Source organism: Sebastes umbrosus, chromosome 22 (genome assembly GCF_015220745.1).
Source record: "Sebastes umbrosus isolate fSebUmb1 chromosome 22, fSebUmb1.pri, whole genome shotgun sequence".
NCBI lineage: Eukaryota > Metazoa > Chordata > Actinopteri > Perciformes > Sebastidae > Sebastes > Sebastes umbrosus.
The window spans coordinates 19,149,274-19,171,718 of NC_051290.1; the positions used below are offsets into that span (position 1 = coordinate 19,149,274).

The 22,445-nt window shown below is 41.8% G+C and overlaps 1 protein-coding gene across 4 annotated transcripts; it reads right to left on the reverse strand.

Annotated features, from left to right (window-relative positions):
• Positions 1-1,108: 1,108 nt before the first annotated feature.
• Positions 1,109-21,209, reverse strand: ccdc149a (coiled-coil domain containing 149a). 4 transcript variants are annotated; one of them, XM_037759309.1, is made up of 13 exons: positions 20,992-21,209; positions 16,019-16,180; positions 15,800-15,838; positions 14,593-14,700; positions 14,327-14,443; positions 12,484-12,656; positions 10,968-11,040; positions 10,720-10,804; positions 9,942-10,086; positions 9,578-9,654; positions 8,587-8,619; positions 4,602-4,694; positions 1,109-2,339 (listed from the first exon to the last, which is right to left on the reverse strand). In XM_037759309.1, exons 1-13 carry the CDS (start codon positions 21,040-21,042, stop codon positions 1,786-1,788), a joined length of 1,710 nt encoding a protein of 569 aa, XP_037615237.1. In that variant the 5' UTR covers positions 21,043-21,209; the 3' UTR covers positions 1,109-1,785. The 4 variants fall into 4 exon arrangements, with proteins under 4 accessions (XP_037615237.1, XP_037615239.1, XP_037615240.1 ...); XM_037759311.1 differs by lacking the exon at positions 20,992-21,209 and adding an exon at positions 19,539-19,655; XM_037759312.1 differs by lacking the exon at positions 20,992-21,209 and adding an exon at positions 16,324-16,742.
• Between the last annotated feature and the right edge of the window lie 1,236 nt (positions 21,210-22,445).

Here is a 22,445-nt window from a genome sequence, read left to right on the forward strand (position 1 = left end):
CATGGCTGCCTAGCTCCAATTCTTTCTCTCTCCTCGCCTCTATTTTGTGTCAGAGATTAAAAATAGCAAGTGGCCTTCTGCAGAATAAGCAGTTCATGGATTCTGGCTTTGACACTGTGTTTGCCTGGAGAGGCCAGCTGTCACCTGCATGCAGGAAGAGTACTGTAGGCCTCACCACTGATTCGCAATACACAGTGGGCTCTTGACTTTGGCTGCTGGACAAAACGGGTGTGTCTGTGCATCCATTTTACAGTGCTGGAAAACTTTTGGTATCCATAACTATGTATTTTTAGGTTATACAGTCATACTGAAATGCATACTTAGAGTGTGTGTTTGCATATTTATGTACATTGAGCTGAAAAGAACTTTGGACCCTAAACAGTGGGAAATAATACTAAACAAGTTTGAACATGAACACCCAAAATAAACATTTTTACAAAAATGTATGTTAATTCAATTAAAAATTGAATTTGAATAATGATTTTAGACAACTCAGTGTAGATTTAGGATGGCGGAACAATTCCCTCCCAAGGCTGGAAAGAAGAGAATCAAGTTAAACTGCTCTAATCTATAAAACAATCAAAACACGGAGACTGCTGCATTTAGAATTAATGAGAGACCAACCTTGTGAACACTAAAAGAAATTAGTCAGAGAGATTTTTCGGCGGATATGGGCTCATTTTCTGGTTCAGAACATTACTATCAAACAAACCTCGTCTGTGTGTGAAAGCTCAAACAAATATTACACCAAGTTCACAAAGTCAGCCTCTGTGTCAGAGTGGGAGTTTAAATCAGATGAAATTCCTCCTTGTGTGGTTTCTAGCTTAAAGAGGGAGCCGATACGAACATCAATCAAAAACGTTCAATGTCACAAGACCAGCGGTTCCCAACATACCCCGAACCATGTCAGATGAACCCAAGTACTCCGACACGCTTGGCACACGAGAGAAGTTTCAGTTGGTTGCAGTCTGCAACCTCACTGCTAGATGGCGCCAGATCCTACACACTGCAAGTACCCCTGGTTGGGAATCACTGCACTAGACAAATGAGATATTTTTTGTTGTGTATGTGCATGGGTCGGAAAAGACCAACTTCAAGGCAGGCCATATTGCAGGTTTTTTGCATTTATATTAATAAATATCAGTAAATATTTCCACATATAAGGCACATGTAGTCTCATCCAAATATCAACTTCTAAATAAATATACATAAGGAAAAAAAAAACGGACTGATTAGTAAGATTAACCCATACAGATGAACAGACATCAATAGAATCTCTAATATTAATATTATTCATTAACACATATGTACAAGACATTCATTACACGTTTTGGTAAGCCAATTTGGACCCCCTATGAGAGTAACAACAAAACGCAGCACTCCGTTTACTGGCATCCCTTAGGAAGAAGTAGAAAGCAAACAATTGGGATTATTTTATCGCAGGGGAACGGAAGAAGGGAATATGGGGCACACAGGAGTTGAAGCTGCCATATTTGTTATTTTCCTAGCTAAACTTCCTGTAGGGCATGAAGTTTGCAACTCCATTGATTCCAAGATTGCCGGTTCCTGCGCAGCAACAAGCCTGTCTAGATACACCTCCGGCTCCGTCAACAGTGGCTGAAAAAGTGTTTTCTCTCCGTTTTATTGACTGAAACAGAGCTGCGAGGTGGAACAGGGAGCTAGTGAGCGGTGGCCACGTTGTGCAAATGTAACTAGGTCTGAATAATGTAGTTGTCAATAAGAACGAGAAGGATTTAAATAAGTCTTTTTTTTAGTGACGTCAGATCATGCCAAGTTGTCACTATGACAGGTGTCACCGCACAGATCCACGATGTCCCACCCCGCTGTATTCGACACCACTGTGGACCGGTTCTCTGGAATTGATAAAGAGGCTTCTACATGTTCAGGTACATGATATGACCCATCGTCCTGGGATTCGCAGGGCTGATGACCCACCTCTGAATGATCGACAGAGCCTTGTTTAATTCGAAGCCATGGAAGGTCTGATTCAGTAGACGTGACACCCAGCGCCAGAGCTGCCTCTTCTCCCTCCTCCACCGTGGAACCCAGTTCCTCATCCTCGACTCCCTCCACCTCACGCCCCGCCTCTTCCACTGGACTCCGCCCCTCCTCCAGCTCTGAGGCGGCTCCATCTTCCGCCAGGGTCACCATTTCTCCCACTCTCCCGTCAATCCCATTCGTCTCCACCCCCACTAGAGGCTCCAGGCTGTCGAGCAGTGCAGGTGCGTCTTCCCCGCTGACGCCATCTGTGCCAAGGTCGCTGCCGGCAGCGTGGCATTCCCATGATGATTCATGTGAACTTCTGTCGTCTGACACAACTGGGAGAGGGGAGATGAGACAACTGGTCATTTTAATTACTCACTTGATCTGAGGCCATCAGAAAACAAGTACTTTTGCCCTATTCTGTTCCTCTGAAGGAATTATGGAGTAAGATGGCCGCTGATTTGTGTTAGCTGGCAACATTAGCATGATTAGCTACCAAAAACAGAGTCTATGAAATGTGAAAATAGTGAAAAATGTCCATCACAATTGCCCAGTGCCCAAGCTGACCTCTTTAAATTATTTTTACTAGTTTTGTTTGACCAACATATGAAGGCCTAACTTTATTTAATTTGCAATGATATAAAACAGAGAAAAGCAGAAACAAGCTGGAACCAGCAAACATTTGGCATTTTTGCTTGGTAAATAACTTCAAACTAGGGCTGTCAAATTTAACGCGATAATAATGTGTTAACGCAACTTGCAATTTTTAGGTTCTAGCGGGCTCAGTTCTAAATGTAGAGTGAAGATACTGGCATCATATGAAACTAGAACACCTAAGGAATCCATTGGTACCAACATGTCATACTAGCCTGTCGCGAAGGATGCTTACTAATGCTGCAAACTTGTGCTAAATTTTGGCGAGGAAAAACTGGCGTGGCCATTTTCAAAAGGGGTCCCTTGACCTCTGACCTCAAGATATGTGAATGTAAATGGGTTCTATGGGTATCCACGAGTCTCCCCTTTACAGACATGCCCACTTTATGATAATCACATGCAGTTTGGGGCAAGTCCTAGTCAAGTCAGCACACTGACACACTGACAGCTGTTGTTGCCTGTTGGGCTGCAGTTTGCCATGTTATAATTTGAGCATATTTTTTATGCTAAATGCAGTACCTGTGAGGGTAAATATATGCATACATTTGCATAATGCAAGCATATTTGTCCACTCCCATGTCGATAAGAGTATTAAATACTTGACAAATCTCCCTTTAAGGTACATTTTGAACAGATACAAATTAATTGTGATCAACTATGGACAATCATGCGATTAATTGCGATTAAATATTTTAAATGTTTGACAGCCCTACTTCAAATTTAAATCAAAATTGTTGCAGATTAATTTTATTTTCAGTTTTACTATATAATACTAATACTACTAATGAAGAGCTCTAGCTGAGTGGCAGCATTTCAGCCAGAGCTAACAATATATTTTAAGGAGAAATACATATATAAACACAAAACAATGATAGTTAGTAACAAATGAGTTATTATTAAGTACGGAGAATTGAACTGATGTCAAAGTAAGCAATTGAACGGGCGCCTGGGTTAGCTCAGTTGGTAGAGCGGGCGTCCATGTATTAAGGCTTGGTCCTGACCGCGGCGGCCCGGGTTCGAATCCGGCCTGTGGCCCTTTCCGCATCCACTCTCTCTCTCCCCCCTTTCAAGACTCTATCCACTGTCCTGTCATAAAAATGGAAAAATGCCCCCAAAAAAATAACTTTAAAAAAAAAAAAAAAAAAAGTAAGCAATTGAACAGCCAATGTAAACTAAGGATGATGATAGACCAAGCCCTATGATGTCATGCCAGTCGATGCCTTTATTCATTTTATTATATCTGTTTTTATGTGAGAAAATTAAAATATGATGAAAAAACACTTTCAAAAGAAAACACGAGGAAAACTTTCCTCTTTTGGACCACTGTGTTAATGTAGAAAGTTATTTCAATTACTTATGTGACTGAAGTGCTTCCATGGCAACAGGCTAAATATAGCAGCAGTGCCCCAGACAAGGGGACGCAAGACAAGTGTGACGCCCCGCATCTCGGCAATAGCAACAGCTTAGTTCTGCTCCTTCGCCAAAATACGCTCTCACTTTGGGGATTACTGACCCATATTTGTGGATGTGCAGGCAAAAAGGTTAAAGACTGCACATAGAGTCCCCGCCACCTTCTCTCTCTCACACACACACACACACACACACGCAAAAACACGCAGGAAGAAAGCAACATTACTTGAACTGGCATCCATATTTATGGCCCCCCGTCCCCCATCCCCTTTTCAAAGAGAACACGGCAGAAGTTTCTGAATGTCAGCGGGCGAGAATTTGCTTCACATTTCCAAAATGCCATGGCATTTGGGCAGCTTGCACCAATGAGAAGGAGAGAGGAGTGGAGGCGGGAAGGGAAAGCACTCGGGTTAAACATGGAAGAAAGCAAGGAGTGTTTAGCACGCGGTGGCTAATTACAGTGTTTATGCCGTTAGCTGTGGGTTCTCTTATCGATGGCTGGAGAAGCCAGTTACGCACAATTGCACACTTACCTTTGGGTGGCTGCACGTTTGGCCGAGACGTGGCAGGTGTTGGCCGAAGCTCCGGTTGAAGATTGTCATTCAGCGAAATGTCGTCTCGTGTCCCTGTAAGACCACCATCAAAAGAACAAACACTCCCCGTTACTTTCACATCCAAGTGACGGCAAAAACACGAAGTAATTGGTACGAAGAGTTTTGGGCACGTCAGGCATGGATGGAGCTCGTCCAAGCACACGTGTGGTGCTGTGTTGTGTGTACAAACAAACACGCACGTATGCATCGCAGTGCTCACAGGAAGTGGCTTCAGTTCCCTGTCATCTGTCTTCATTAGTGATGGCTGCACGCCTCTTAGGCTGACACCATATGCTACTCATAGGAGACTGTGCACTATAAAGCAGACATCACAAAACTGCACTCACATAGACACATGCATACACACAATCAGCCTTTTGCCTTCACAGAAACCCTGTGAATAGGCCTGTTTCTCTGACCATTCAAGTGTGAGGCACCGAAACAAACAGAAGAATGAGAAAATGGATGACTGGGTGACACGATGCGTGAGAATCATGAATGGTGAACGGAGACCATATTGTTATGAATGCAGTCCATATTGTTATGGATGCTCAGTGGTGACAGTGACGTGGGAACAGTGAGTGATGGCGTTGGGTGGGGGCTGTTTGGTTCCAGAGGCTTCTAAATACCAACTGGGGACAACAGAGTTGACGGTTGTCTAAAAAGTTCCGTTTTACATAGACGATGGTTTTAATCATTATGTTAGCTTGTTTTGATTGAAATGTCTCAGAAAACTATTGGATGGACTGCCATGCAATTGGATACACACATTCATGCACCCTCAGGGTGAATTAGAATAACTTCGGTGATCCCAGGTCAACATTTCAATTTGTCTAGCACTTTGGTATATGACCAAATACCTGCAAAACTAATGGTATTCCCATCAGCCTCGGCTGTACATTGTGTTTATTGCTACTAAATGTTAGCATGCTAACACTCTAAACCAAGATGGTGAATCTGGTTAACATTAGCATGTTAGCATTGCCACTGTGAGCATGTTAGCATGACGTTAACAGAGCCGCCAGCACGGAAGTAGACCCGTAGCCTTGTTTCTCTTACTCTTTAATTATGAAATTGTTATTTCAAATAGCCACTAATGACATTTGAGTGATGTTATTTAATAGCTCATTTCAAATGAGTATTAGCAACGGGAGGCGGATGCTATGGATAGAATTTTCCTACATGGTATATGTATATTTATGTCCTATATAGTGAATTTTATGAAACTGTGTACAGATTAAATGAGGAGATGGGAATGGTTGTTTTTGGTTAATCCAATGAATCAAATCTGAAAAAAAAACACTGCCCGCAACGACCCAATACAACCAGAGATATCAATCAATCAATATCAGTTAAAGGACCAGTGTGTAACAATTAGGGGATCTATTGGCAGAAATTGAATATAATATTAATAAATATGATTTCTTTAGTGTGAATCACCTGAAAATAAGAATCGTTTTCGTGTTTTCGTTACCCTAGAATGAGCCGTTTATATCTAGAGCAGGTCCCCTTTCCATTGAGTCCGCCATGTTACCGGCATGTTTCTACAGTAGCCCAGAACGGACAAACCAAACAATGTTACCTTTTCCTGCTTGGGCCGGAGTCAATAACGTTACTCGCTACCGCCGCTGCCCTCTCTCTCTTGCTACACCACTCACTTCCCACGTATACACACACACACTCTACTCTTACAACAACTGGCCCTAGAAAGGGCTGTTCGTGTTTTTTTGCGTCAGCCACCGTAACACACCGTAGCAATCCTAGACGCTTGGCACACGGGAGAAGCAAGTGCAACCTCAACCGCTAGATACTGCCAGATCCTACACACCGTTCCTTTAAGAAAAATCTTCATATAAACGGTTGTGACCATTAGCATGTCTGTGATCTCAAGATATATCTTAATTTCCCCTGACTAAACTCTAACTTCACTCGCAGTTGTATTCATTTTGTGAAGAAAATAACAGATTCTTTAGTTTTGACGTATCGTGCGACAGCTGTCAAAAGACAAAACTCTCCAGGCCTGTAGCTTTAAGACTCTACGCCTGCATGCGAACGCTGTCTTCAATTTTTGAGAGGAGTTCTGCAGACTGCCTTTGAAAGCCAGTAACAAGGGGGTGTTGGTTACTGGTATGAAGAGCAGGGCCCAGACTGAGCACAGCAGTGTGTCTCCAGGAGCCAGGCAGCACTCGGTAGGAGGCAGGAGGCACCAGCGACGTCCTTTAAACCTTCCTGGTAGCTGCCTGTCCAGCCATCTAACCATCTCCTCTTCTCCATCACACACATACGACATAATGTATATGCATATGCACCCATCCTGCAAAGATAACAGGCTCTACTGCATTATATGATACTCCAACATACCAGATCATATATCACAAATAGGGAGAGGAAAAAAAAAAGACATGTCTGTCAAACAGTCACACTGTTAAACCCTACACTGGGATGCAGTGCTGTCTGGCTCTAGAGTGACAAGGAAATGCCTTCTTCTTAACTGGAAACTGTCTGTCACTGGACCAAAACAGAGCTATACGGGTGCATTCTGTATCCACCTCAATAGCTGATGCACACTGACAGGCTTTCACTTGCTGTGTTACATTTCAGCTTGCACTCATTCACCATGGGGGGGTGGACTGGAGGACTGGTGGGGATCTATCAATCACAACTTTATCTGACTCGCTGCGTCGATGTCACTGTTATTGTTTTTGGCTCTCTCTCATCCGGAGACGACGTAGTCACCTCTAGTGTTCTCCGGGCCTCAGATAGGCGGCCAAGGCCCTCCATCCTATCCTGTTTGCCTTTAATATCCATCAGCCCAACTTCATATCACATCAAGGCCACAGACGCTCACATCTCTCTCTATATTTCTGTCTCCCTAACTGTGGTGGACAGCGCGGTCGTCAGGCACTCTGGGCCCTCGCCTACAAATTCCCTAATAACGGCACATTCCCCTAAATGTGTTTGTAATGTGGGCAATCATTTTCAGTAATGGATGCTTGTCAGTTTTATGGCGGTGAGAATGACGGTCTCATGACAGGGCACCTCCATCCAGCCGCAGCCCCTCCACCTCTCAGTCTGGTTCATACGCGGCACAACAGCTCCCTCCAGTGGGAGAAGCGGGGAACTATTTTGTAGGTGGGCCGTCTTGTCTCCTTGCATTTGGAATTAGACTGCAAATGTAGTTTGGGATACTAATTTTTGATGCAGTTTACATTTGGTGGATTACATTTTTGTTTGGTTTTGCTGCTCTGAGGATGAGGTTTGTTTAAACGAGGGGAACAGCTGACAGTCATTTTAGCTAAATGTAAGGGCTGCTATGGATACAAAATATTTAATTCGTAAACCTGGGTTTACTTCATAATGCAATACAGGTGCAAATAAATAATATAATAATTTTAAAAATAATATCTGCAGGTTTGAGAGCATATTTTACTATTAATTTTCACTCTCATATCCTAAAAACATTGTATTGGTTTGACACCAATTCCCAGAAAAATACTTGGTCTGTTAATCACTTCTCGTTCTCTTCTCTCTGACTACACAGTCTACATCGTATATCACTCTGTGATATGACAGCCTTCAGTCCTGGTCTCGCATGATTTATGATTCAAATTCGTGCCAGTGAAAATCTGAGCACATTTTAAAATGAACCCCAAAAAACAGTAGCGTGCTGCCTTAAAAAAAACTCTCCTGCCCTTAAGACATGCCCAACCCCAACAGTCAGTGTGTGAATCAGTGTGTGATATCCAGGCAGCCTGCTCCAGTCAGTGGTATCATGAACAGACACATGAGCGGGTGGTCAATGGAGTCAACACATTGTAAACGGTGGGCATGAGGTGACACGCTTTCTGGGCGTCTGCCCAGATTTGTCCTGGCATGACATAGTGGAGGGCATGGATGGGCTAAGTGGGGCAGAAGGAATACATACTCCCAATTCCCACGGATACGCGGTAGGTCAAGCCTGAGACGCAGCCAGAGAAGAGAGAAAGACACACTGTTATCAACATAAAGCCTCATTAATGTATGTAGATTAAAAAAAAGAGAGAATAAGGGGAAATCAGTTTAAGCCAGTTTGCTAGCTAGAACAATTAGAGAAAATGTTTTTTTTTTTATAAAACAAGAGATTCGAGAGCAAGATGATTTATGTTAGGAAAAAGAAAATCTTCCCACATTTCTATAGTAAATTCTGAACTATAAAAAGGGACGTAAATGGCACAGTTTATCACAAGTTAACTGGTTGAAACTGGTTAACCTTTTTCATTTTTACATTTACTTTATGTAAACATGCACGCACACACTCCCATAGTCACACGGTCGTGTTTGCTAATGGTGTGGTACAGTTGCAGGCAGTGCTTGAAGTGGAAAAAGGGTGCCGGTACTCCCCTTATTCACATGTTGGTGTGTGTATCGGCCAATATCAGCAATCATTATTAGCCTAAATTCTGAATTTCTATAGCGAATAAAAGATACTAGGAGATATTGGGTTTGGAGGTCCTCCTTCAAGAAAATTTGAAGGTCTTTCACTTAAAACTATGGAAGTTCACATCATTTTGGGAGCATTATTATTACTATAGATGACCCCAAAAAGCTTAAAGACAAAACTTGATTGATTATATTTGTTCACAAATAAAAAAAGTTGTTAATTATTTTAGCCTACAAAAAGGTCGTTAACATTGTATCGACAAATACATTAGTAATACAACATAATAATAGTATTCTCCAAAAATCGCGTCACTTCCGTGTCCAGTGTGAACCCGGTATTACTGTGCCATTGAAATACTGCTGTTATTACTCTGTATAAGTTTAATAACTAGACTGTGTTTGATGTTAGATTAAAACATGGAGGAATCATTTCAGGACTTCAATAAAGGAGACGTGTAACGTGGTGCAGCTTGAATGTTCATGGTCTTGAGACCCACCTGGAAGACTCCACAGTCCTGAAACCTCCAACGTCTTCAGCTTCCTTTCCAAATCTGCTACTCTGTTTCCAAGGATCCTGCAGACCAAGTACGATGGGTCAGGTTACTTGGGACTGATGAACAGTGTGTGTGTGTGTGTGTGTGTGTGTGTGTGTGTGTGTGTGTGTGTGTGTGTGGTCATGTGTCACAGTTCAGTGTTTGCCTAGGAGGTGGAGGAGGATTCTCAGAACAGGTATGCAAACATCAGAAGTGTGCCAAAAGGTTGAATTTTAAAAGGTGAGCTGTGTGGGAAAAAACCCTTGCGGTCAGCCGAGGAGCAGGTGAGGGGTTCCTCCGACATCATTTCAATGTACCACTTCATTACCTGTTGGTGTGCCTCTGGTGCTGGATGACCAGGTTCTTCTCATGGATGGTCTCCAGCAGAGCCGTGGCCAGGGACTTGAGGTCAGAGATGGACTGAGGCGTGGCTGGCAGGCTGCAGCCCTTCTCTTCCAGGAGCATCTCTTGCACTAAAAAGGAGAGGGAGAGGAAAAAATAGGGGTGAAGCAGGTAAAAGAATGGAGAAGGAGGGAATAAATAGGATTGAGAAAGCTATTTTTATTTGAAGCCAGATGTGTTAAAAACACAAACACCTACAACCCGCCAATAATGCACCAATAAAACTTAAAAAAAATATATAGAAGAGAAGCGATTTAGCATGAGACGGGGAAAACAGCATGACAAGAGCAAGACAGAGATGGAGGGTTACAAAACAGCTGTCTACTAGTGACACTCTCCTAACTTTAACTCCGGAGCCCACTGTGCTGCTTCTGCCAGCAACTGTCAGTCATCTTGGCAGGCTCATTTCCCTGCCAGTGGTGCTCTCTACCGCTTGGAATACAATTAGTAACGCAGCTGGTGTCCAGGCGGTGGCTTGAAGGATCGGCGAAAAAGCCGTTATTAAATAATGCAACGAGACACGGCGAGAAACAAAGACGAAAAGATCAGTCGCAGAGTTTATCTGATCAAAAAGTGCTTTAAAAATGCCATAAAACAGAGGTGACAGGCAACATTTTTCTGGCCTTCAACACTTTCCAGATCAGCTGCTCTGGTGTCTATTTATGTGGGAGTTTCAAAGTGAGCTGAACAGTTTGTGTTTTCACCTTGTTTTGCTGAGAGGACTCCAGTGAGGGGACTGCTGTTTGATTTCCCATATGTGCTGGAGTTTTTTCTCCTCTCAAGAGCCGTCTGTGGGGAGGGGAAAAACAAGTAAAGCTCGCCCCCACCATGTTTGATGAACACTTTAAATACAAGTTTTACTTTTAGTGCATATGCATGAGAATACAAATTTCAGTCAAATGAATTGTTCAGGATGCATAAAGCCCCAGAATCGGAGGCATGCCATCTGTACCTTGTACTTCATGATGTTGGATTTCAGCAGGCTGACCTCCTCTTGTAGTTGGCTGAAACGCTCATGCAAATACCTAAAGTACAGTAACAATAATCAAAATCGAGAGCCAAAGCACATAAAACAAAATTGATGAGGTGCAAATTACATTTAAAACATAACTGACACTAATAAACAAATTATAGACAGACATCAGACATGTGCAGTATTGACACAATGTTATACTATTAGTGTAAACCATCCCCTATGATCACTTTAACTCATAGTCTACGTTTTGGGGCAGACTTCCAGGCTATTAAATAGAAGACGACAGCGACCGTAGTAATTATGACATAGACAGTAGTATAGACGGCGTGAAACTCCATTGGTGGTGGAGGTCAGGGGCGATGGATCGGACTCAAAACACAGTACTTTCACCCAGGAGGCCGGGGGATCACATCCCATGTGAAACCAACAACGTTTAATGGTCTTTGTGTTCACAAGCGTTAAGTTTCACTTTTGAAACATAGTTATTTTAAGCCAAAACACAATGTTTTTCCCTGAACTTAACTAGGTGGTTTTGTTACCTAAACTTAAAAAATGTTGTAGTTTTGTTGCCTAAACCTAAAGAAGCCTTTTGTTTGTTGTTCAAAACGTCGTTTCATTCAATTTTACAACGTGTTGCCTTTAAGTTTCGCTTTCACTTTTACAACGTAGTAGGCGTAGTAGGCCCCTGTTGACCCACATCTATGGTGCTTATAGCGACCGATAACGCCTATTTAAAGGCCTGATAACAATCGAAAAAAGTACATGTATATAGATGATGATAACTTTACGTAGCAAAGTAAGTATCCAGAAAATGTTCTTCATGTTTACTGATGTGGACGAGAAAAAGTGCAACGACTTCACAAAGGGTAGGCTACCAAAGGTATTGTTATATTATATATTGCAGGCCTTTCGCCTGTTCACACAATTTGTTTTCCCTTTATCATAAAGCATGTAAATTAAAAAAAAACATAGTTGTTGGTTCAATATTTAGTATGAAAATAAAATGGCTCCACAAGGCACTGGCACATTGTATTAATCACAGCTCAGTGACATAATGAGAATGAAAACAATGCGAATGAAGGTCATCCAAGCTAGCGCAGTTTTTCACAAACCTGGAGGAGCATAATTTAGATACAGAAGCAAAAATATAGATCAAGGAATTAAAACCAAACACAGCGATCGATCGAAGCAGAATCACAACAAAGCCGTTGTAAAATGTCTTTGTACTTTTATAATATGATTTTATTTCACATTTTTGTTTTGCCTCTATTCCTCTAACAGTATGATTTCTCAACAAAGATGTGTTTTACACCCAGTAAAGCAAGAGAAAGAAGGAGAAAGAGAGGGAGAGAACTTTCTCAGCTCGTAGCAACACATAGAAGCTCTAGAAGCTGGGGGAGATTTAGAAAACTAGAAGCGGAACGGGCTTGACACAATGTGACCATTAGAGGTAGTTCTGTGTACTAGGTATCTGCTTCTTTGTCCCACTTGCCTGTTCTCCATGCAGAGGGCATCCACATCAATGATGCGTGCCTCCCGGTTGCCCAAGACGTGGTTGAGCTCCACGTTGAGTCGGTAGGCCTTCTCCCTGAACACACTGCGCTCCGCCTTCACGTCCTGCAGCTCGTCCGTCAGAGCCTTCATGTTGTGCTCCATCTCCTCCATCTAGAAAAAAGGCAGCCAGGCAAAAACTGTTTTTTAAGAGAAGTAACTGAAAGATATTTTTAAAGCTCTTTTTACTTAAGTGGAGTTTGGTGAGAGTGCATTCACTGTTTTCAGCAATCAGCAACTTCGGAGCTCCCCGCTGTGAAACCACGTCTACTGTTTTCAACTGAGTGAGCGGCTCCACTGGAGCAGATAGAAGATAAGTGCCTTGTTCAAGAACACCTCAACGGCGGGTTCAAAAGAGGGGAAAGTATTGTTTCGTCAAAATAATAAAATTCAATAAAACACATTGTAAGCCTCGTAATGGCAGTATTTACTGCACTGTGTGTATGTAGCTTAAGGGAGCAACCGTAGTAGTGGGTGAGAATATTTCCAGCCAAGAAAAAGTGAGGGACGTCATGACGGATTTCTCCGTAACATTAATCCCTTTTCGACCTAACAGCTCCAAGAACTATGGAGCAACAGGAACTAAACTCAGGAACAAAACCAGGAACTAATCATTATCATCGTCTTGGTGTTGTTATTACTTTTAACATCAAGTAACATTACGAGAAATGTCCGCATCTTGTCCAAATTGCTGAGGAATTGCTGAGGAACTAAATTTAGCCCTATATCCTCCCAGTAAGGTAGGGTTCCTTAAGCTGTGTTTCCACTAAGAAGTTCCCGGTAATTTTAGTCCTGGGACTACTTTTCAAAGGACTAAAAGCCTTTCCTTCAGCCCATTGATGTCTGTGTTTCCATAGCGGTCTAAAGACCTGCGAAGGTTAGGCAAGTTAGTCCACTGATGTATGAAAAAGCAACATGACTTGGGACAAGGACTGCTGGTGGTCGCAGGAGTAAAAACACTCTGCAGCCTGAAAATGACACTAAAAGCGTACGTCTCCGCAGTAAATCATCTGTTGAGTGTTTGGTGGTTATTCATTTGTGCTTTAGAACATAACCGCCATGAAACAATCAGAAAATAACTTTTTTCTCTCATTCACAGGACTGCTGCTGTCTGTGTCTTCTACCGCTCGCCTCTCAGCACACTCACGCAATCTCTCTCTTTTTTCTGTTTTTTTTTTTTTTTAAATGAGTCGGGATGCCGATGGCTAAGCTAACTTTACTTTTAATGTAATCAAACAAAAAACTAAAATGGTCCAAAATCGATACTAGAGTACTTCCTTGTTTAATGAATGAAGCGGTACACGAGTTGAAGCAGCGGCGCTGGGTGTATTTGACCAATCTGCGGCGATCATCCCTGCAAACCCCACCCCGAAAGTTCCTGTACTTTCAGAAATTACTACCCTCTGACCAGGGCCTTTTTTTGTGGGAGGAAAATGGCCCCCAGAAATTAATTTAGACTCTGGTCCCTGCAGTCGAAACACAAAGAGTTCTTTAAAAGGTTCCTAGTTCCTACGGTCGAAAAGGGGCTTTAGTTGCAAAAATGGTTCCTGGTCCCCTAAAAAAAGTCTCTGGGGTCGATTCAGGTGATGGGTTTAGAAAAAGACTTTTGGCTGAGACCAAAAATGAACTGTCTGTATGTTTTGAATAGCTGAAAATTCACCACAGATCAAATGTGACTGTAACTGCACTGTACATCTGTGACGTGAAATCATCTAAATTTGAGTTTCTTTTCTTGGTTTTGGATGGTGATTTTATGGGGGGATTAAAAAAAGAACTGTATCTACCTGTAGCCCTGCTCTCTCAAGCTGGTGAACCAGATCCTCACGTTCATGGGCGGGGAAGTGGCGTGCCCCCACCTCCTCATCCCCCAGCCTCTGTCGAGTAATGGTCATCCTCAGGAGCTGCAGAAAAAAAAAATAAACATGTTAAATTCTCTGCTTCTCTCAAAACCCATCTACTCGTGCACTGGATCGAGTGAGGGGGTCATGTCACGGGAGCTCCATTTAAACTGTGTATAAGTCTGTGTGTGTGCTGCTACTGATAATCTCACCTTGTTATCCCCCTGGGCCTCCGTAAGTCTCTGATTCAGCTCCTTCACCTCCTCAGCGAGCCGTTTCGCTCGTTCCCTCGAGTCTCTCAACAGCTGAGCCAGGTTCACCTGAGGAGAAGGTGGAGAAGATGGTCACATACACAGGAACAATGGTTAACATACAGATACCACTGTGGAACTGTTTTTTATGATCAACTTTTGAATTGGTCGTGCGTCATCAAACACATCAGACATAGGACTAAATTATATTCTAAATAATCACTATAAGAACTAAAAAAAAAAGTCTATTCCTCGTCAAAACCATAGGTAAAATATTTATTTCAAAGCAGATTTTAGTTGGTCATATTGTTTCTACAACCAATTTAGAAGAATCATTATTTACTGTACTGTACATAAAAAGCAATGCAGTGTGCAAATCAGGATAATCCTTTTCACAACACTGTTTGTCCTCCAAACCCTCCTTTTTAGGGCTGCAACTAACGAGTATTTTCATCGTCGATTAATCTGTCGATATTTTCTCGATTTATCAGTTAGTCGTTTGGTTTATAAAAACGTCAGAAAATGGTGAAAAATGTAGATTAGTGTTTCCCAAAGCCCAAAATGACGTCCTCAAATGTCTTGTTTTGTCCACATCTCAAAGATATTCAGTCTATTGTCATAAAGGAGTAAAAAAAACAGAAAATATTCACATTAAAGAAGCTGGAATCAGCTAAAAAAAATACTTAAACCGCTTAATCGATTATCAAAATAGTTGCCGATTAATTCAACAGTTGAAAACTAAACGATTAATCGTTGCAGCTCTACTCCTTTTTCATAATGCAATACAGCAGCCGACTCTTCAATTCTGTCACAGCTTCCTTGAAAGCATCACCAAGCAGAGTCCTACAGTACTCCCTTAACATTTATCCTAACCATAATTATCTGGTAAAGGGTGCATGTTTTTATTGTGGACGTGTCATATAAGAAGTCTGCAAGCTGTGTGAGCACGTGATCTGTATTTGTTTGGTATTATGAGGTTGTTTGTTCTGTATTTGATGTGAAGTCATGTGGCAGAGGTTATCCTCACCTACCTAAATCAACATAACAAAAGGGAGAGAGCAGTTTGCCTCAACCGCACCATGCTAATTTGCAATGTAACACAATGAAGGCAAATACTTTTTAGCTATTAGTGGCGGTAATGAAGTCTTTGAAATCAACCACAACTCACTTGATTGCGTTTTTCTGGCGGCAAAGAGGGGTCGCCGTCCTTAAATATGAAAAGAGTGACATGATCAAAGTATTCTTTGTCATCAAATAAAATGAGCAAATATTACATTATGCATACTGTTGAACATTACTGCTTTGTCAGGGAGTACTTATAAACAAACGTAGACAATACTGTGCACACGGACAAAACAACATCACCTTGAAGGATTCAAGCACTTACAATGAGTTCCCTGTATTTTTTCTTGATTCCCTGGTGGCGCTCCCTCAGCTGGTTGGCCATCAGCTTGTACTGGTCTCGTTCCTGCTGACAGGTATCCAGCTCCTTGGACAGAATGAGCAAGGCCTCTTTCTTACTCTCCAGCTTGCGCTTACACACCAGGAACTACACGAGGAGAGAACAGAGAGCATTATGATATGCATTGTTGTGGATAGGTTACACTTATTGCAAGTCATCTAGCTCTATGTGTTAATCCCAGGACCAGAGGTTTAAGCCCGTGTGTAATATCAAACTATCATAACACCTACTGTATCATCCAGCTTGTTCTTGGCTTTATAATTTCCTACAGGCTCTACCCTGGGATAGAAATGGTCAAATTACTTAACTGTGCAAATGATACCAACCCTGGCCAGTTCCCTACAGGTGGAAAAACACACACTAGAGCAGAGTGTTTAATGTGTAGATAAGACACAGCAGAAGGAACAGAGTAAACCTTGATAGCTGTCAGACCAGTCCATAACCAAATTAAATAGCAGCTGCTACCAAAGAGCTGAGTGTGCAGTATTAGTGTAAAGCCTGTAGTATAGTTTGTAGCTGGACCCTGCTATTCCCTTATGGAAAGCTGCAACTAATGATTAATCAATCTAACGATTATTTTCTCACTTAATGGATTGTTCATTTGGTCTATAAAACTAAACAGTGAACGATGCCCATAACGGTTCTCTAAATAAAACTCAAGGTGATATCACATTGTTTTTCTAACCTCCCTAGCGCTCCAAAACCTGAATATATGCAGTTTACTATCACATAAGACAAAGAAAAGCAGCAAATCCTTTAATTGTTGGGACTTATGGGACACTCTGCATTAAACCTGCAGTAGGCAGAATGTTTTTGGCATCATTGGAGAAAAAATTCCATAATAACCTGTCAGCAGTGGCGGCTGGTGGATTTTTTTTTGGGTAGGGCCAATCAATTTCAACAAACATCCTAGTACGATTCAATGCAAAAAAAGGTATCAAAAAGCGCTACTAGTGCTTGGCTGTTCCATTGTCATGCCGTTAAAATGGGCTGTGAGAGAAGAGAAGTGGAGAGAAGCGAGAGACGAGAAGACAAGATCACACGAGAACTGACATGAGCCCTGACGAGAACAGAGAGAGACACACGTGAACGTGCGCGCGCACACCATGGGCCAAATCAGTTTGGCCCTCCCGGAAGTCTTTTTTACGGCGCTGATTGGATGAATTGTATGTCATTCATGCTTGTAATCATATATCTTTAATCAGTGATTGGCTGTACTGCTTATTAGACCCGCCTTCCTTGGGCCAAATGGATTTGGCCCAAGGAAGTGCACGTGCAGCAGAGCAGCTGAGAGGTGCACTAGCAGAGAGTTCAAGGAGGAAAGCAGATATTTGGCGCAGTTATCCTATTTTACAAATATTACGGGTATATTCCATAGGTCAAAAACACACATATTGACAATTTTTAGAATTTTTAGAATTTTTATAATTAATAATTTTATAATTTTTTTTTTTTTTTTTTGGTGGCTCAAGGTGGGTGGGGCCAGGCCCCGTGGCCCTCTATTGGCCGGCCGCCACTGCCTGTCAGCATATTGTAATTCAAGTGTTCTGAGAGAAAACTAGACTTCTGCACATGGCTCTGTTTTCAGGCTTTTAAAAAATCTAGCCTGTGACGGGAGACTTTGGGCAATCACAGGTCATTGCAGAGAGAGCGTTCCTATTGGCTGTTCAGTGAATGGAGGCAGCTGTCAATCACTCGCAAACTCCGATCAAACTGTCAAACTAGGCAGCGCTGATCAAATATGAATCAATATTCTGTTACTGTAATGCTTATTTCTCGCCTCAAATGTTTTCAGAAACATCTTGTAGTGTACTGTTTAGCTGTAAAATGAGTTGGTGGGCGGTACTTGGTATTTCCTCAACAGATCTCAACATGGCTGCCGGGTCACAAACTTTCTCATTTTACAGCTAAACAGTACACTACAAGATTTTTCTGAAAATATTTGAGGTGAGAAATAGGCATTACAGTAACAGAACATTAATTAATATGTAATCAGCGCTGCCTAGTTTGACCGTTTGATCGGAGTTTGCGAGTGATTGACAGCTGCTCAGAGACGGCAAGGCTCCAGCTCGGCTCTGATTGGTTGTTTTCCTCCGGTCTGTGAAATCTTGCAGATGCCGTTAGGAGCACCGGAAGACACAGAGGCACATGATTTTTTTCAGATTACCTGTCTCATGCACTACTGTCACGATATTGAGTTTTATAAAAAAATAACTTTTTTTAAAGGAACTGTTTGTAACTTCTTACACGTATAAATCACCCGGGTCGATATGCATGTGTGGCTACGCTGTTCAGACGAGACTCCAACACAAACTACACGGAAGCACCAAAACCGCAAAGTTGTATCTAGTGAAGCCCGTCTGTTAAACAGTGTTGGCCGCGGTCGGAGGACATGGGGGAGACCGTAGCTTTGGTCGCCAGGACCGGAGTCTCTGCTGTACTCTGCTCCTCTGCTCCTCTGCCTGCCTTCACTCAGCTCGCTCCACCTCACGTGCATGCGCGCACACTCCACACAGCAGAAGACTTCGTAGCTCTGAGAATATCTAGTGAATGTACAGTGGACGTTTGTGCAGAAATAACTGCTGCAGCTCCTCCAGACTAACAGAGGTTTCCCGTGTCTTGTGAAGTGACGGGGCTCTGCCACTGAAACGTTATCGTCTCCGACCGGGTGCCGGTGTCTCCCTCCGGCCGCGGTCGGGAGGCTGAAGCAGGAAAAGCCAACACTAGGATCAGCAGTGATTCATGGAGAGACCTCCGTCTGGACAGCTAACATTACTGCCAAGCAGTTGAAATGTAGAGTGATATTGTGGTTTCAGCTGACGTGTGTCGCCTCACTGTTTTGAGCGATGCTCGTTCATGTCTATTTAGAGCGAGCACAAGCGCGAGCCCGACGCTGACTTTTGTTGACTTAACGGCCACAGGTGTCGCTGTTAACAAGCATTTCTGATTCTCACAAACAGTCCCTTTAAATCATATTTGCTCTAATTCTACCCACTGCTGCTTTAACGAGCTTTTGATTGGAGTATATGCATTACTATTATTGGGTAATACTGTTGAGTTTCTATACATCTAAAAGCTTTTTGTTTATTTTTACACATTTGCTTCAATGTATTTCAGTGGTATATGGTAAAGTACTAATTATAATTATAGGCTTTCATTACGTTTTCAAATACATCTAGGCCTATATCTATTTAACATATCCCTATAAGTGAAATCAGTAGGTTTAAACACATTTATTCTAGTAGTGTTAACAAGTGAATGCAGTCCCACAGGTGGCTCACATGTGGTCTATATGGCACCATACGTGTATAAGAGGTGTGCAGGGATGTCAATGCATTTCCAACCCACAGCCTCGGAGTGTGATGCTGTCGGCCTGACAGGAGAATAGCATGCTAGCTTACCCCTTCAAGCATTGTTTTTGTAGCCTATCTGGCTAAAGACTTACAAGCTATGTGATGTTAAACAGCTGCTTAAACGGCTCTGTTATGACAAGACAACGAAGCTCGTTCCATATGGTGATGTGTCGGTCCCGAACGAGCCGGTTCATTGAGCCGGCTCTTTTTAGTGAACGATAATTGTCGGTTCTTTTAAGTGAACGATAAGAGCCTGCGTCCGAGAGCCGTTTTTTTTTTTCTTTAATTAATTCAAGGCAGAATGATAGCATGATCCTCTCCGCGCCACGGGCACCCCATGCACCCCATGCACTGACTGTGACTGAATGTTGTGTCAATGACGTCCGTGCAACCAATCAGGTGATGACAGACAAGGATCATACCATCAAGCAGGGAGGGGCGGGGGATGCGCGGCGCGCTGACGGTCTACAGGTACAGAGCAGGAGGGAGAGGAGGAGAGAAAAAGAGAGGGGTGTAGTGCGCGAATAGCAGACAATATTGATGGCGAGCTGAAGCTTCATGAAGCATTGAAGCTTTCCAGCAAATTGGTTCGGAAAGGGGTTCATTTCTCGAGGCGTCATGCGCACACGAAACCACCTGGTGGCCAAAGAGTGTAAAACAGGTAGATATGATCTTAACCATCTGATCTGTGATATACTGTATTTTGCGCCAGTAAAAGCTGTTTGGAATGACTGGAAACAATGAAAAAAAATATATTACCATGTAATCCATTTATATCTATATAATATATAATATAATGTCTATTTTCTAGTAAGTATATCATGAGTATATAACATACATATATAATAAACTGTAATTGTTTTGTGAGTAATGCATTTTATGTGTGTAAACCAATCCTTTGGTCAATAACTATATTGTAGTGTAGTGTAATATAATATAAAAAAAAGGCAGGAGGGGTAATATTAGTGTTCTGTGTCACTTCTGGAAAGTGGCATTGGTTTAACCAGTGAAGATCTGAACCACTTCCTGAACCAGTCACGTGGTATGGCTGGGCTGCGAAGCTTCGGACGTCATCAATGACGTCATTGGTCTAAAACGATAAAAGCCTCGATACGTGCATCGCGGAAAACTTCCTGGATTACTCGACACGCGCTCCGAAGCCTCAGCACAGCACGTAACATCACTAGCAGACAAGATGAGTGACAGTCGGAAAACGAAGCAGCATCTAAAATTACGGTATTCTGGAAATTATAAGGTTTAGTATAATTATATTGAATAATTAAAGAGATATATGTGCACACATACTAATCATAGGTCAAAACTGCTAAAGCTAAATTTGGTTGAATTATAAAAAGGCAGAAGTGGTAAAATGAAGAGCCGTTTGTGAGCCAAAAGAGCCGGTTCTTGTGGTGAACTGAGTCAAATGATCTGGCTCACTAAAAAGAGCCGAAATTCCCATCACTAGTTCCATATGGACACAAGGGTGCTGCTGTGAAATCAGTCCGTCTCTGCAACAGCTGTTCTCGGTCTTCGCCTCTCACTCACCTCGCTGACTAGCCCCTGCCAGTCACTCTCGCTCCTCTTAGAGGACTGCATTATCCGAAGTATTTGAACAAAATGTCAGGATACAGACAGGCTGCCTCTGCTCCTCCGTCCGAGCTGCCTCTCTCCTCCGTTTGTTTATCCTGCAACGTCACTTTTTTTCCTTTGGCTCTGCTGTCAAGTCGCCTCGGAGTGAGAATAGAACAAAAAGATGACTTCCGGTAAGAAAACGGAAATCGAACGAGGGTTCATTCACAATAAAAGCACGAAGCCCTAACCACAGCACAGACATGATAAAACACGAGTTACAATCATATTTTTCACATATTTATTTAGATACTCAAGTTTCCATTTACAAAATAATTTGAGAATAACCTAAAACCAATATACCTTAAACAAAAATAATAATAATCACAATCATAATAATCATAATAAAAAGAGAATCTGTATATCATAAAACTGGCATATTCCATATTGTTTGGCAAATTTGCAATGCCATTCATTTAAATTAAAAAAAATAAAACGGTTGCCATTGCATATCTTTCAAATCATATTTAAGTGAAACTAACAAACTCAGAAGTCTAAAATGGCTCTTATCATTGGGTGCAAAGATCTGCAGGCAAAATAAGTCCACATTCAGTATTCTCACAGAACAGACTATATGCCCAACCTCTTTATTCCTCTCACAATTGTTCTGAAATAGTAAAACGTCTGAGAGGCTATGACAACAGGTAAAGGGACAGGTCCAATGGGGTGATCAAAAACAGCTTAAGAAAGTAAAATAACTCAAAACACTATTTGTCCAATGCTCTGTTATTTGTGAAAAAAACAACAACAATTTAACTAAGTAATATCATGGAAATATACAGGAATAAAAAAAAATAATTGTAATATAAAACAAAACCTATAGTGGTAAAAATATGTCAGGAATAAAAACTAAAAGTATTTTACATATGATAAATTTCAATGTTTCAAGGTAAGTCACAACCAAAGCCATCAGATAAATGTAGCAAAATAAAGTACAATGGTTCCTTATAAGGTTAATGGTCAAGCAAAAATATTAAATCTCACAAAATAAAAAAATACTAAAGTGAAGAAAAGTCCATAAAAATTTTTACTATTGTACAGCATCTTATAATCTACTCACCAGCCTTTGGAAAATAGTTACTATGCACAAAACATTTGCAAAACCTTACAGGCGTATTTCACAGAAGACAAGTTGTCGCGGCAGGAAAAGCACAAGTGTAAATAATAAAATGAATGATGGCTGAATTCCATTTAACTGCATCAGTTTCAGGGTCCTGGTATTGTTCATGCTGGCTCACTGTCACACTGTCATGGCTTACTTGGATACAGAGCCATTGTTAATGTTATTAGTAACACCTGTGCTTTTCCTTTTATGATAAGTCTGATGATGTCAAGACATATTGGACTTCCTTTGTGTGCAGTCTTGTTAC